At 40.2% G+C, this 15,554-nt stretch overlaps 1 protein-coding gene across 4 annotated transcripts in view; it reads right to left on the bottom strand.

The window, feature by feature from the left end:
- Positions 1-15,554, bottom strand: part of TPH2 (tryptophan hydroxylase 2) — an 86,803-nt gene that overhangs the window by 46,763 nt on the left and 24,486 nt on the right. The window contains exon 9 of one of the 4 annotated variants that reach the window (XM_027721977.2): positions 6,920-8,211. The exons of the other annotated variants lie outside the window; for them this stretch is intronic. Within the exon in view, the coding sequence (XP_027577778.2) occupies positions 8,149-8,211 (63 nt within the window). The 3' untranslated portion in view covers positions 6,920-8,148. Of the gene's footprint in view, positions 1-6,919; positions 8,212-15,554 lie in introns of those variants that run through there. 4 annotated transcript variants of the gene reach the window in all.

Raw genomic sequence — 15,554 nt, forward strand, 5'->3', positions numbered from 1 at the left:
TCCTCCCACCTTCCCACTCACAGACATGCAGAGATGGCTCAGTGCATCAACAGAGTTTGCAGGCTCAGTAAGCTGTGCTCTCAAGTCTACAAACATCAAGGCATACTGATAAGGAGGTTAAATATTAACTATATAGAGCCACTTTTCATAGACCAGATACAGAGATACCCACTAGATGCCTCTCTTTGTATGGTAAACCACAATTGTGGTACTCTATATTTACACACAGGATAACCATTCTGGAGTGGGAATGACTGAATAAAGAAATGGCTGTTGAGATAAATACATTTTTTAAAGCCTCACCTGAAGACAAAAACTGGGTATTACACTGTTGTTACAAATAGGCTGATGAATGCAAGCACAAATGGGGGCATCCAGGCTCTCCTGCTCTGATTTCAAATCTTGGGCCTGTCTCTGGCATACTTCCTAGACTGCAGCCCCAGACATTTGGCTCCTCTACAAACTACAGCAATATCCTGTCATCTGCCTTTACATGCAGTTCTACCTCATCTTTGGGGTGAAGTGTGGGTTTGCTACAACCTATAGAGAGGCTCTTGAAGTTTCTGTAGTTTTTGAAGAGCCTTACACTAAAGTGCTCATCTTGTCCGGGAGCTGCTTTATGCTGATGACACCGCCCTTGTTGCACACACAGAAGCAGCTCTGCAGCGTTTAACATCCTGCTTTGCAGACACTGCTGAGCTCTTTGGGTTGGGAGTCAGCTTAAAGAAGTTCTCTATCAACCTGCACCTCAAGAAGTCTTCATCCCCATATCACCATTGGCGAATCAGTGCTCAAATCAGTCCAGCAGTTTAATTACCTAGGCAGCCTCATCTCCTTGGATGGTAAGATTGATGGAGAGATAGACAACAGGTTAGCAAAGGCATATAGTGCTTTTGGAAAGCTTCATAAAAGAGTTTGGCGAAATAAACACTTGAAGAAAAGTACAAAGATCAGTGTTTACAAAGCCATAGTGCTGTCTACTCTCTTATACGGATCTGAATCATGGGCCATCTACCGCCACCACCTGCAACTCCTAGAACGCTTCCATCAACACTGTCTCTGCAAAATCCTAAACATTCACTGGTCAGATTATGTGACCAATACATCTGTTCTAGAACAAGCAGCAGTCACAAGTATTGAGGCCATGTTGCTGAGAACACAGCTGCGTTGGGCAGGACACGTCTCCAGGATGAAGGACCACCGCCTCCCTAAGATCTTGCTTTATGGTGAACTTGCCTCTGGTTGCCAAATGAGAGGAGCCCCGAAGAGAAGATACAAGGACTCCCTGAAACAACATCTCAGCCTTGGCCACACTGATCATCATAACTGGTCTACTCTGGCCTCCAATCGGGAGGCCTGGAGACACACTGTCTATAATGCTGCGGATGCTTTTGAGAAAGCACGCAGGATCACTCTTGAGGAGAAAAGACAATGCAGAAAGAATCGTGCCTTGCAGAATATACCATCTAAGGAGTCTTTCTGCTGTGCCTTTTGCAATCGGACATGTCTATCTCGTATTGGCCTTTTTAGCCACCAACGTGCCTGCAACAAACGTGGGTAAAGCCCTTCCCAAATCTTCGTTCGCGAAGCCTAGCCATGATGATGATGACACTAAAGTGCTGCTCTGTTAGCCAAATCAGCAAAATGAGATGAAGAATCAAAGTGCCAAATGAAGGATTAGAAACAATTTTTATGCCAAGTGACATCAATGTAATGATCAAGACTGCGCCAAGAGCACAAGACAGTGTTCAGTATGATTTTAATTTATTTCTCTTATTTATCAAAAATATGTGAAAGATACTTTACAGTCCTATTCATAAAACATTGTCTACATGGGTTTAAAAACTGTTAATCAGATGCATGGAAGAAAATCCTATTAAGGGCTATAAAATACTAATACAGATTTCTTCCTTCAGAGTCCTTGAAACAAAAGTCATTGGCAGCCAAAGCAGTACATCAAGAAAATATCACCATACGGCTTTAGACATACACTGTCCTCCAGATGTCTGCAATTTGCCTGTGTCAGAGACAAGATATTGGGGTAGCTGGTCTGGCAAAGTATATGTGTGATTTCAAGAGTCAGATCAGTTGTCCTGCTATTGACAGGAAAGATACAGGGAAGATCAAGCCCTGGCAAACTCCAAAGCTGGTTTCCAGGGTAAACACAATGTCTGTTCTTCACAATCAGGTACTGCCCTGCATTATAAACTGGACTACCAAAAGAAAAAGAAAAAATCAGTGACAGCTATGACAGCTAACAGAAAAAATCCTTATTCGAGGGTGCTTAGAAATTTTCAAAGGCAGGAAAAAAGGTCTGATAAGCTCAACTCTTCTCACCTGTCTGATTTCTAAGGCTTTGAAAATCACTTCTCACATCACATCATTTTCCATTTGAGAATCTCCCTCTTGGGACCTGTGCAAAGAGCCTGTGTATGGTATTGGATGCTAGTGTCATGGAGTCAGTAGTTCAAAATCTGACTTGTCCATAAAAAGGCCTTTCAAGCCTTTCCACTTTGCCTAATTTTCTTACGGTATAGCTTAGAGACCGATATTTGTGTTCACTTGGCAATTTTCAGCATGATGTATAGCATGAGATTTTATCTGTTCTCTAGAAGTACCTTATAAAAATGTTGCCAGGATGAGTCCTGAGAACACCACGTCAACCACCGATTTGTTTGTGCTCCCTGTCACGAGGGGGGAAGAATGAGAGATTGAGTAACTGCATGACTGCAACCCTGGCACATGGGCAGGAAGAATCACCACTACAGGAACTGCCACTGGCAAAGGGCTACAACCCCAAGCTGACATGTAGTAGCACAATCACGTTATACATATAGAAAATTAGTTGCCACGAAGACAATACAATTACTAATGTATGTAAGTACTTGCAAGACCAGTGCCAAATAAATATCCTTAAGAAAACATCTTTACATTGTTTCTACTGGATTTAAGATTTCAAAGGATATTTGAATAGACCACTCAATTCAAATGCATGCGATATGTTCACAATATGCAAAGATTAATTCCTTTTTCTTTAGGAGTCCTTTGATATTTTAGCTCTAAAAACATTCACATAGAGATAAAATCTCTCATATAGTTGTAATTATCTCATAAGTAAATAGTTATATATAGCTGAAAGACTTTTTCTAACTCCAATTATTAGAAATTAATCCTAAGGATTAATGAAATAAAGGTGTTTTCTTTCCCCCTGTAAAAGTTGTTCAAATTGCAACCAACTGTTGACTCAGAAATATCTGTGACTCTCATCTGTGCTTTCTTTCTTCATTCAGAGCTAGTGCAAATAAATTTTTGAATAGTTGTTTATTTTTCAAAGACATCAACAGTCTCCAAAAAAAACCAGCTGGCATTTCACATTTGACTGAATTATTCAAAATTCACAGTCTGTTGAGTAGTATCAGGAGTACTCCACTACAAGAAACAGATAGATGTAACACAGGTAACCCAGGCAACTAGCCAATACAGCACAGTGTTAGAGTCCGGACATCAAGCAATACTGGCTATTTGACAGCTATTCATGCAGGAACATTACTGAGCAGAAATGCAGGGAGATTTTTGAACAACAAATAAATCTCATGATGAGCTTGTGAATAGATCAAAAGCAGAAAAAAAGTAAAATTCAATAGCTAAGTCTCATTATAGACAATTCACCTACCTCCAACAAAGGCAGTGACCCTATTCACAACCAACAGCATTTCTAAATAAGAAAACAAAGTTTAATTTTTCAGAGTTACCTTCTTAAACTATTTTGTTTAGTCTGCCACTTTGAAATGCATTTAGGCTTAGTGAAATGAGGTTTCCTTTGGGGATTTCAAAGTGAATATATTTAACAATATTATCCTTTTTCCCTCATCTGACTGCTTTGCATTCAGACCTTTCACTAAGGGTGAATGCTCGGAACAATCTCTTTATAAACAGACATTTGGGTAGATGTGGTGCCGCTCATTAGAGCACTGGGGTATAGATACACACCAGCCTTCGCATTTCTGTTGACAGCCACAGAACTCAGCATCACCACATGCAAATTCCTCTAATGCAGAGGCTTGACATACTCAGAGAAAGTACGGCCTACAGTGAGCACAAGGGGACTCAAGCCCTTGTGAATACTTTGAAATTATGTTTCTTTATTCAGGAGTTACTGGAGAAAAACTCATAATGGTAAACCAAATAAAATTATCATCATGAGTTTGTAAGGAAGCAAAAGTGTACCTCAAGCAACACAATGCTACAACAGTATCAGTAAGGAGGTAACTCTATACCTCCAACACTGGGGAGCCCAGACAAGACAAGACAATGTCTATGGCAGCTGCCAACCTTGCAGGTGCAATACAACTTCTGAAATAAGATCAGGAGGACAGTCCTACTAACCCATATTGTGTCTCCTGAGAGAATGTGTCTTTCTATTGTTCATTCTCGCATGAAGGAGGCCCTCTTGCTACTCTGAAGAGCAAGCAGAGAGAGCAGAGGAATGAAGCATTTTTGGGATTTTTCTGCTGTTCCAAAAAGTTACATGCCACACAGTTGAAGCCACTGGATATCCCACTCCATGTTTGAATTACTTCAAAATAATCTGAATTTAGGTTTGCTCTGCACAAAGATGATGTCTGTCCAGCCTTCTCATTTTATCTCAGTTGAAAACCTTGGAAACCTTTGGAGGTGCAGAATCAGGAACTTCAACACTTACACAGAAAGTCTTTCTGTACAAAAAGCTGTGTTTCCTGGCAAGGCAGCAAATTCCTTTCCACCAAAGCTAGCTGTCACAGAGGTGGTGCAAAAAATGAATGCCCCAAAAAGCACACTTGCCTCAACTTGCTCAACATGGCCAGAGAAAGAACTTCTAGCTTTTCCAACATAACTAATAGTGCTGAAGCTTAATATGCAGCTAAGGAGACAAGACCACTTAAACTGTAAACTGCTGCTTAGGTCATTTGTTAAACATAAGGCCTAATGCTTTGTTAAACATGAAGCCCTAATGCTTTGCCCTTCCTATTTCCCCTTCTCTATCTCATTTGACTCTTATCTTGAACAACTTCAACTTCTAAAACCTAGGGGTTTAAGGTTTATTAATTTCAAGTGGAGTTACGAAGAAAAAATGATGTGCAATAATAACCCATTCCACTTTATTTTACTACAGATAACATGAATTCACATTCAGCACTCCCTACATTTTAGCTAAGTGAGTATTTGCTCATTTCTTTTTCAAGCTGTTGCTTCAAATTTCAGCCATGCAGAGATTTCACACAGGTATTGTAACAGGGATAGTGAGGTCTTTTGACATGATAGTTGAGACTCCAAGAGATGGGGTCCTCTGAAAGTCAAACCATTAAAAAAAAAAAAAAGTTGAGTAAACACATGTCACTGCTGTCCAACCACAGTCTTCGGTCTGTGCTGCTTATGTGACACACTTAGTTTGTCACAATCCTTCACAATTCACAGGCTGCAAGCAGGCATTGTCTTTACAGCTTTGCCATTCCTGTTTTCCAGGTCTTTGTCCTGCTACTCTTACAAGTGAGGAATTGGCATAAACACAACCTATCAAAGCAAGAACAGTCCTGATTTTATAGGCTACAGGGACAAGGGCTGGCACCTCGTAAGTGTTCTCCTCAGCCCTGTAATTTATGCTACAGCTTGGAGAGTATGACTCCTCCAGCATGGGCCGGGAACTTGAACATTGACGTGTGGACATGGAGGTATGACCAAAGCAAGAGCAAAATTTGAAACAAATAAACACACAAGAGATCATTTGTCTGTCCTTTGCCTGACAGCATGCTCGTTTTATGGGTCACTGACCCTAGGAATGTTGCCCCAAACTGAATTGCATTGCTTAGGAAAACACTCAGAGAACAGACAGGAACAAACTCACTTTTCTTCCTACAGCATCCAGAGCCAGAATCTCTACAGAAGCCTAGCCCAGTCGTCAGGATCCATTTATCACAGTTACCTGTAGACTTCAGCACTGGTCCAACATTGTTTGTCTTTCTCTAGAAAGACCAACTTCTACTCCCCAGCAAGCACGCTAAGAAGGACACTCAGAAGAGAAGGTATAAAGTTGCAACACTCCATGAAATACCAAGAAAACATCTTCAGACTAGGGAGGCAGAGTTCATTCTTTTGAACAAGCTGCAATGCCAGAAGGAAAGCTTATGGGGAAAACTGGCAATGCCACAAGGAAACCGAGTAAGGGGAAAACTGACACAGAATTCTCTTCCACTTATCCTGGGACAAGTTTTTGACAGAATGGTAAAGTAAATCCACAGCTTATCAAGAAGCAAAGGTGCAGCAATTAATCACAGTACAGGCAATCCTCATTTTATAAGCAGGGAGTTTACTGAATCACTGCCCTATGCCAGTCCACTGTCAGAACTGATTACTGCAAGATACAAGGCCTCTTCAGTAACTACCCTTGGCCAGCACAGAGAAAGACCCCAGTGTCCTCCTTTACCAGAATTCCCATGGGGAAGGTACCAGGCTCATGTGGTGCTTCCCACAATGCCATTCCCTGGAGCAGGTTGTGCCTCCTCTAACTGACAGGCCAGTTACTGTAGATGACACTTGCACTGCAAGGGAGTGATGCAGGAGAGCCACTGAGCCTCCCACAACATTTTAGCCAAGGAGGACTATGAGGTTCTTGTATACACAATCAGCTCTAAAAGTCCTAATGTACCTACTAATGAGAGAAAGTCATATCTTCAGAAAGGGGAGAAGTCTCCTGGGGCTGAAAGGATCTCAGAACTTTTGCAAGCCCTGAACCTGTGCGGGCAAAAAACACATTGAAGAGACAAGAACAACTGCCCAGTGAAGTTTCAAAATTCTTATTTCAAGGAGAAAAAACGCACTATTTCTTCACAGTCATATCAATTTCAAATTTATTTCTGAAGAGAAAAAAAGGATAGGACTTCATTCCAAAATCACCAGCATCCACACTTATTTTCTAAATATTTCAAAAGAAAATTAAGTTCTTCCATCTATTTACTGAAAACTGATTTAATAGCTAAGACTTGTTTTCAAACATCACAGTTTCTAACAGCAACACTGCATTTAAACTCAATGTTCTTTTAATCACATAAATGCCAAGGGACTCCCAAAAGCTTTTGTGACTCTTAATGCATTAGCTCAACCTGCTTTGCAAAAAAGAAGCAAAAAAAGATAGCAGGCATAAGTACAAAAGTGTTAGCTCTATTCATGTCAAGCTGACAGACAGATCAAAGAAGAAAAGTAGCTCTGGGAATTTTAAATATCTATTAATTTTGTTACTAAAAATATATTCAAATTGAACATGTTTTTCACAGCCCCAAACAAAATCTTTCTCAAGTGCAGTTGAGCATCTCCTTGCAGCACCCTGATTTTCAGCAGTTAGGACATGTGAAATGAATCTATCATAACCACAGAATAGTCAACTGAGTCACCACTGAGTTACTTGCCAAAAGTGTGTAAATTCAAAGTGAATCACATTCAGCAATACATGGAAAAAAGTTATACTGAGCAAGTACCTGTGAGCAGAGAGATCACAGTTCTTCACTGTACCGAAGTCAAAGGAATTTCCAGTGGCTGTGGTCCAGGAATAACTTACCAAATGTGAAGATCACTCTGAAATGGTCACTAGTGATCAGCAAGAATTCTGTGCTTGTATAGGTCCTAAATTCATTGCAGATGTATAGTATGGATCTGTACGTAAGCTAATATGCTTACACAAAGTCAAAAAATTAATCCTACAAAGGTGTTTACATTCTAGAAATGTAAAATGTCTTGTTAAACTATAATCTTAGCCACTTTTATGTAGTCAAACTATATAATTATTACAATTACAGCCTACTGATTCAAGGGAGGAAAGAAAAATCTTCAGGGAAAAAAGAGTAGTATGTTTTATGGGAGAAAAAATTGTAATATGTGAGGGCCCATTCTTTCCAGCATGTCTTGAAAAAGTTCTGAGCTCAAACTGCTTTATCTAGCACTATGAGTAGATGCCATCTTTATGAATGTCATAGTGATGATCTATAGAAAGTTCTCTGTAAGTTACAGAATATATAAAACTTACAGCTAACAACTGAAACAAGGTTACCCAGTCTAAACTGATGCTTTGTCTGATGCAAAAGCAACCTAACAAACAGAATGAGGAAGTGGAGGGGTTGTTCAAAGTGTGCCTGAAAGGGCGCCACGTTGATGTTCTGTTGACCTTGACAACTTCAGCAACATCTGGAATCAAACCAAAACAACCAAAATTAACAGTCACAAGGAGGCTGTAACCTTCTCTGTAACCTTTTCTTTGGTTTCAACAATGCTCTCAGGCTTAGAGTATTTGCTTTAACTTCCCAAAATCATCAATAAATCAAACAAAAACCTTTACACAATAACTTCATAAGGCCTACTATGTCTAAGGAGTAGCTAGCAATTTTGTTGCATGCTGTACCACACAAAGCTGGACAAAGTTTGAGTTTGGACAAAGGAAGAGACACAATTGCAAAATCATGTGTCCTCCAGAGTTAATTCTTTTTCCACCAAAATCCATACTCCTAAATAACCAGTCTGGGCAATCAAATGATAAACATTAATTTTACAGCAACAAATTCTCTTTTGTTTGCCTGTGTACAGCTCTATGAGCTTTTAGGAAACAGTACACATAGAAATGAGGTTAGTATTTCGCCCACGGACCTAAACTCATTGAAAGAAACAGCAAAGCCCCCCCGGTGCTCTGTAGCATCAGCATTGAACCTATAAATATATAATTAAGATATACTTACAAAATTATTATGGTAGATCATCCAAAAACATCTCAATTAAAAATTTATGGGACCATATTCCATCCAGCACTTTGATGCCATTTGATAGAAAGATGATGACAGGCACAAGAACCACTCCCGAAGTTGCAGCATTAAGTAATTAAGCCCTAGGCATACTTAGCTGTTTATGGATACCAGCCATATTTTGTCTTACTTCCATACTTTAATCTCTGCATACAACGAAAATACCCAAGAATATGCTGGATGAAAGAATTAGACTGAACGCATGAGTCAAGTCCAGTCCTTGAACCAATATTTAAACAATTTAGGTGGTTTGCGTGGTTGTGAACATTGTTAGGATTTTTTCATCTCCGTACAGATATGTATTTGAAGACTCTTTCCATAAGGTAGTATTTGGGTTATGCATAGTAGTTACATGTATGAATGTCCCCTTTTGGAAGCAAAATTATTTACTGAAAGATTCCAGACAATAAAAGGAATAGTGCATGGTTTGAGGACTTCAGTGAGGCTGCATCTGGAGTACTGTGTCCAGTTCTGGGCTCCTCCATACAAGGGAGACACAGAGCTCCTGGACAGGGTCCAGTGAAAGGCTACAAAGATGATTAAGGGACTGGAGCATCTCTCTAATGAGGACAGGCTGAGAGAATTAGATCTGTTCAGCCTCAAGAAGAGACAAATGAGAGGGGACCTCATCAACATCTGTAAGTATCTGCAGGGAGGGTGTCAAGAGCATGGACCTATTGCTCTGCTTGGTGGTGCCAGGCAATAGGACAAGAGGCAGTGGGCAGAAACTGATGACAAGAAGTTCTATCTGAAAATGAGGAAGAATTTCTTTTCTCTGTGGGTGAGCACGCACTGAAATAGATTGCCCAGAGAGCTGGTGGAGTTTCCCTCATCAGAGACATTCCAGAACCATCACGACACAATCCTGTGCAATGTGCTCTGGGATCATCCTGCTTTAACAGGGAGGCTGGACCAGATGACCCACTGTGGGCCCTTTCAGCCTTACCCATTCTGTGACTCCGTGATTACACATAACTGGTTTAGTTTCTGCCTGAATGCAGAATCTCCTGGCTTTCTTCTCCTGATGTGGTCGCCGACCCCCAAAAGAAGGGTGGGGGGTGCAGGATGGCAGCCATGGGTGCACCACACAGCACAGCAGAATGCACAGATCCCTGAGCACAGGGAACCTGGAGCTAGTCCACCCCAATACCACTGTAGGTCCCAGTCAGCTAACCAGGTACCTGCATTCAGGGAGCTGCTCCCAAGAGAACCCCACCTGCAGTCATCAAAGCTATTTTTGCACGGAACTCCTCAGCTGCTATGGCTCCATGGAAAGCATGGGGAAAGCCAACTCCTCCACCTGCACACCCACAGCACAGACATTCCCTCGGCCCTAAGCAAGACCTAGAAATGGCTGACATGCGCCACCACATGCTGAAGTCCTTTACTTCCCCATATACCTGTGTGCTGCTGCCAGAGGACGTCCATGTCTTGTACAAATGACTCAAATAATGTGTCAGTATGAATGATACCAACACAGAGCCCAGGATTATCTCTTTCCTTCTACATACACATGCAGTTAGGAACAGCAGTAGCGATATATTCCAAACCTTTCCTCTATTGCTTTTTTCCCCCATTATTTAAACCTTTATTCATGTAATTTATGAGCACTTTGTTTATAGTTGTTACCTGAAATGTCTGTCCTATTGTTGTTCACTGGAAGCTTATGCTGAGTACTTTCTCTTGTCCCAGTTACATATGTTGTATAAAAGACACTTTATGCCTTTTTGCTAATACATTATCTACTCTAGGTCAAAAGCAAAAACAAATACGCAAAAAACCCTATCAAAATTCATAGACTCCTTTCACCTATTCCTCAACCTATCTCAACTGGATCCCACACCAAATCAGCAGATGTTTGCCACTTGCATGCACTCCTAAATTCCACAATTTTTTTCAAAGCTGTTTTTCAGGCTCACTTTCATTACTGTTGTAGCAGAGCAAACATTCGGAGTGTGAGTTATTGAACTACCAGCAAAGATTACTATTGCAGAATCTGCAATTTCTTAATGAAAATGAAGTTGCTTCCGAAAATAAACAAACATAATTAGTAAGTCAGTGCTGTGTGAAATTTGCACCATTCTCTTGTTAACCTATATGTCAAAATGTATACTTGTGTGCATGCAAATTTACATTCGCAGTTCAGTAACCTCACAGATTATGATCTAACCACTTTCGGAAACAAAATGCTACAAGAAGTAAAAGCAAATCCAGTGTCTGGTTGCAATTTGTTATTTTAATAGAGCCTTTTTCTTTAGCGTTTCTAAGTGCTTAGGGCTTGATCTTCATAAATCACATCCTGTATAAAAGGAGCTATATTATTTCTACAGCAAAATTTCTAATTTCTTCCCTGATCCCAATTAAGTCAAATTAGTTCTCTCTTGCATTGAGCTCCCTCATTACAGGGCTGGGCCCAAGCATACAAACTTACAAGTACATTATAGAACAACACTATTTCTAGCTACTTGTGAGCACAGAATTTTGTCTCTTAAGGCAACCTGAGATCCTTTCAAGAAGCAGGTTACTGACCTGACCAACTGGGCACCCTCACAGCAATCCCCCTTCATCTCCTTAACTTTGAGTGACACAGTACAAAGCACAAGATGTTTATTTTTCATATTAATACATCCTGCGTTGACCTATCCTTTGTACCTTCTGCTGATCAGAAACTGAAGGGACTCATATCCTTGAATAGCAATGGATCCACTGAATCCTACTTCTCTCCTGCATGCAGCCTATTTCTCCCATCTCTAAACTGCAAACCATGTCAGCCCTACAACATCAGGTTCACTTTTCCTACCATACGAAAGGTTCCCACTTCTATAGCAAGCACATCCAAAACTGGCTTAAGTCCACAGTATTACTCCTAACAAAAACTCAGATTAGGGTTCAAACTGCTCATTTACCCTGCTCCACAGACCGGTGACTGAGATATCCTCCCTCTTTTCCAGTTCTAGCTGGGAAGGTGGAAAGGGTTCAGGGAAGGAATAACATCTCAATAGCATGAGGACTAACTAAACAAACTATTGGTTTTCAATCTAGAAAATGCAAGAACTAAGCAAGAAAATGTGTTCTGTAAAGTCACGATGGCATACAGAAAGCCTACAGGGATGATTTGATCATTCTCTCCTCAAATACAAAAAAACCTAGCAGGAATCAAGTTAAAAACAACAAAAGGAGAGAGTTCACCAGATAGTGAATAGTTGAACCACAGAGCTCGTTGCCAAAGTTACCACAGGTACTAAAAATCTACGTGTCTTCAAACATAAAGAGCTGTTTCCGGACAGAAATCCTTTCAGGTTGATTACATACATAGAAACTACATTTGGTTTCCAAGTTTCTGAATGGTCACAAGCTTGGAAAAACTTTGAAAATAATCAGAGATGGTCATCCTATTCTTACATCTCCCCTAAGTAGCTATTTATTACTTGGGTACAAGGCATCAGCCATGGGCCTGACCAGCACAGTAAATCTTACAGATTTCAAACCTGGAAACAGACTCTTCAAACACAGAAGAAAGGCCTCAGCAGACTATCACAATTCCTGCAGAAAACACTGTGCATTTACTCCCATTCTAGCAACAAAACTCTTCAAATTCTCCTTGTAGTAACTCCTCTGGAGTGCTAGCTTATTTTTATGTAATACACAGCCACCTGGTTTTGAGCTACAAAGCTCGTTAGATATTTCTGCTAAGATTGTTTTTTCCCTTGTGCCACGAATCCCTGATGTGATGACCGTGAAAATGCACTGCAGGAGAACACTGCAGTATTCTAAAATATTAAATATTGATCCCTGGAATCTACAAATTTGTTTTTTCCCCCTTTAGTCCTGTTCTGTGATATATGTACTATCTTTTCTGCCCATCTGCTTGATTATTCATACTGTAGAAAGGACTTCACATCAGTGCTTCAGCTACTTTATCAAAAAGTATTGCTGAAAGAAACCCTTAAAAATGGACACCATTACTTTTTATTAATTCTGTTGTAACATTTTGCAGAGCAAATCCACAAATTTTGGAATGGTTTTAGAGCAGCAGTCAGTGAGCCCAGTAACACCTCACCAATCAAAGGAAAGTAATCCATCAGTAAGTAATCTTTCTCTCCTGATTCAAACACACCTGTGTGACTTTGTAATGGTTAAGAGAGCCACAAAGTTTCATCAGGTTCCTCTTCTGCTTCTTCTGTAAGTTTCAGGTTTTCCACTTGGGCAATTTCCAAATACATCTGCATATGGGTGGTTTTGCTTGGTGAAAGTCAGGAACAGAAACATAGTCCAGGCCATCTACTGATGAACAATACAGATCATAGTATTTTGAGTCTCAAGCTGAGTAGCAGGACAGTGTGTGGCTATAGTAATCCATCATACCTGATTGCACATTTATAGTTCTAGCTTTTACCCTGGGAATTGATTCATCTTCCCTAAGGGACACGCAGCCAAAATCAGAGTAATTTCATATGTCTCCTGTAAGCCCGTCAAAATTTACTCAAGCAGTTTTTAAGTCATATGCACTCCCAGCTCTTCGTGCTGCAGCTCCTTTATTCACTAACTACAAGTGTAGCTGGAAGTAACTCTTTTGCAAGAAGCTCAATTATGTCACCCCTGGTACTCTTGGGATCTGTCACACATACATGGCATGCTACTGGGATACAGAAAAAAAACTAAGCGGAGATTTGAATGTTAAACTTCAATATGCTCAGTGACTGCCACAGCTGTTGAGCTGTAATACCAGGTTTCAGTAGACCAATACCTAAGTATTTTTATATGTCAGAAAAGCTTCAGCAGGGGAACCGGTCACAGACCTACAATGGTGGTTAGTTCTCTATCTATCATTTCGCAACTATAAATGAGAAACACACGAGTAGTTCTGATTTGTCAGACATACAGTTGGAATGTTCAAAATCTCACCTACTTTCATACTTTTCTTCTCAGCTCCATTTGCTCATCCATGGAGGAAGACAGTAATCCAGTTCACAAGCTGTACTTATGGCCTAGCACTACCAGTTAGCCTCTCCGGGAAACCTAATCTTATGTTTGTGAAGATGAGAGACTGCAACAGGCAGTTCTGTCTAGTGAACTGACCACGAATGCTGTACCTTCCCAAAGTTACCAAATGCAATTCAGTCTTTATCCACAATGCTCCTGTTTCTTCCATTCTGGTTATCTCCTCAACAAACATAACGGAGAATTATCCTGAATTATGTGCCAGTTGTTCAGCATGGGAATAGGACTAGAATGAAGCAAACAAGACCAGATAAGACAGATCCTGAGGGAAGACAGGCAAGTAAACTCACAAGAATTACCACCACCCAGAGAGGCAGCTCTGAATGTTGGTTTTATCCCATCACATAATTTTAAAATATTTTGTTTCTGATACGTACACAGCTTTAGAAATGAACAAGTCAGCTTTAGAAATGAACCATTGGCCTCAGTCACCATGCAGGCCAGATAAAACATTCAGATCCATAAAAAGCCTGAAATGCATTTAAAAGATCTCATCACACACAATTCCTTCAAATTCAGAAGCAACTGTTGTGGTTTTCCACATAAAGGATAGCAAGTACAAGACTAATTTCTTGATTTTTACTGTCCCGTGCTGTTAAAATACAAGAACTAATATTAACAAGAAAGATGAAAAAGTGACAGTTTTACAGCTCTAAAGAACTTAATGTTTAAATGTAACTTCCAGTGAGAAATAATTTGAAAAAAACTTGCTGCAATTAATTAGACCCTAGTGACCCAATTCTTGGGTGGAAAGATTTGGTGATAAACTGCACACAAAGACACTCTCTTATCCTCTTTTCTGAAACACCACCAGTTACTGTGCCCCACTGAATTTTATCTATACAAACACATCCTATTCATACAGCATCTCAAAGAGGCAACCTGAGCTGTGCTGAAACAACTTAGCAGGACTCAGGTATCATTTCTGCCATTAGCAAGAGAGGCAGGTTCCTGCTTATCAACTTGCAGCTTCACAAAGATAGCTGCTCTCTGGCTCCCAAGTCCACAAATTACAAGGTAACACTGAAATGTAAACCAAGATGTACTTTTTGTACAATTTTCCTGACAAAACCTTATGTTATGTGCTGTTAAATGTGTTGTAAATTATATACTATATAAATTAGTTGAAACACCTCATGTCAAGTCCTCTCTACAGCCTATGGTTTGATAGGTAAGCAGAAAAGACAGCCTTTTTTATTTTTGTACTATGTGAAAACAGAAAGACCAGGTATGCTTGAAAAAGCAGCTCAAAAGTGGTTTTAGAAAATCAAAGAGAACAGCATGAGTAATGAGGATGATAATAATTAGCACCCAGACGTGCACAGTAAGATTGTGTTCCTCAAACAGTAACTGCATTATACCACACTACAAGCAAAAAAGTGGATTGTACAAATATTTTGTTCTGTTTCAGTAACATATCTCTCAGTTACTTTTTCCTTTATGTTTTTCCTCTTTCTTACTGTCCTATAACATCGTAAAGGAAATGGAATCTCTCAATAAACCTCTACAAAGACAGCCTTTCGGCTCTTTCAATATTCCACTCTCATGATAAAGCAAAAGCAATTCCTTTCTCCTTTTCCCTATCTACCAGACTCCAAGAAGATGAAGGGACTTGCATACTTTCTTTTCAGCCCTTGTCCCCTGCAGTCATCCTTCTCCCTCCAGCCGGCCAGCACCAGGGTCTCTGCAATGCTCTCCCATTTAATTCTTGCCCTCAGTGGGGCTGCACAGACA

This window comes from Pipra filicauda, unplaced genomic scaffold, assembly GCF_003945595.2.
Source record: "Pipra filicauda isolate LSUMZ 115617 unplaced genomic scaffold, ASM394559v2 scaffold93_size3172892_pilon, whole genome shotgun sequence".
Classification (NCBI taxonomy): domain Eukaryota; kingdom Metazoa; phylum Chordata; class Aves; order Passeriformes; family Pipridae; genus Pipra; species Pipra filicauda.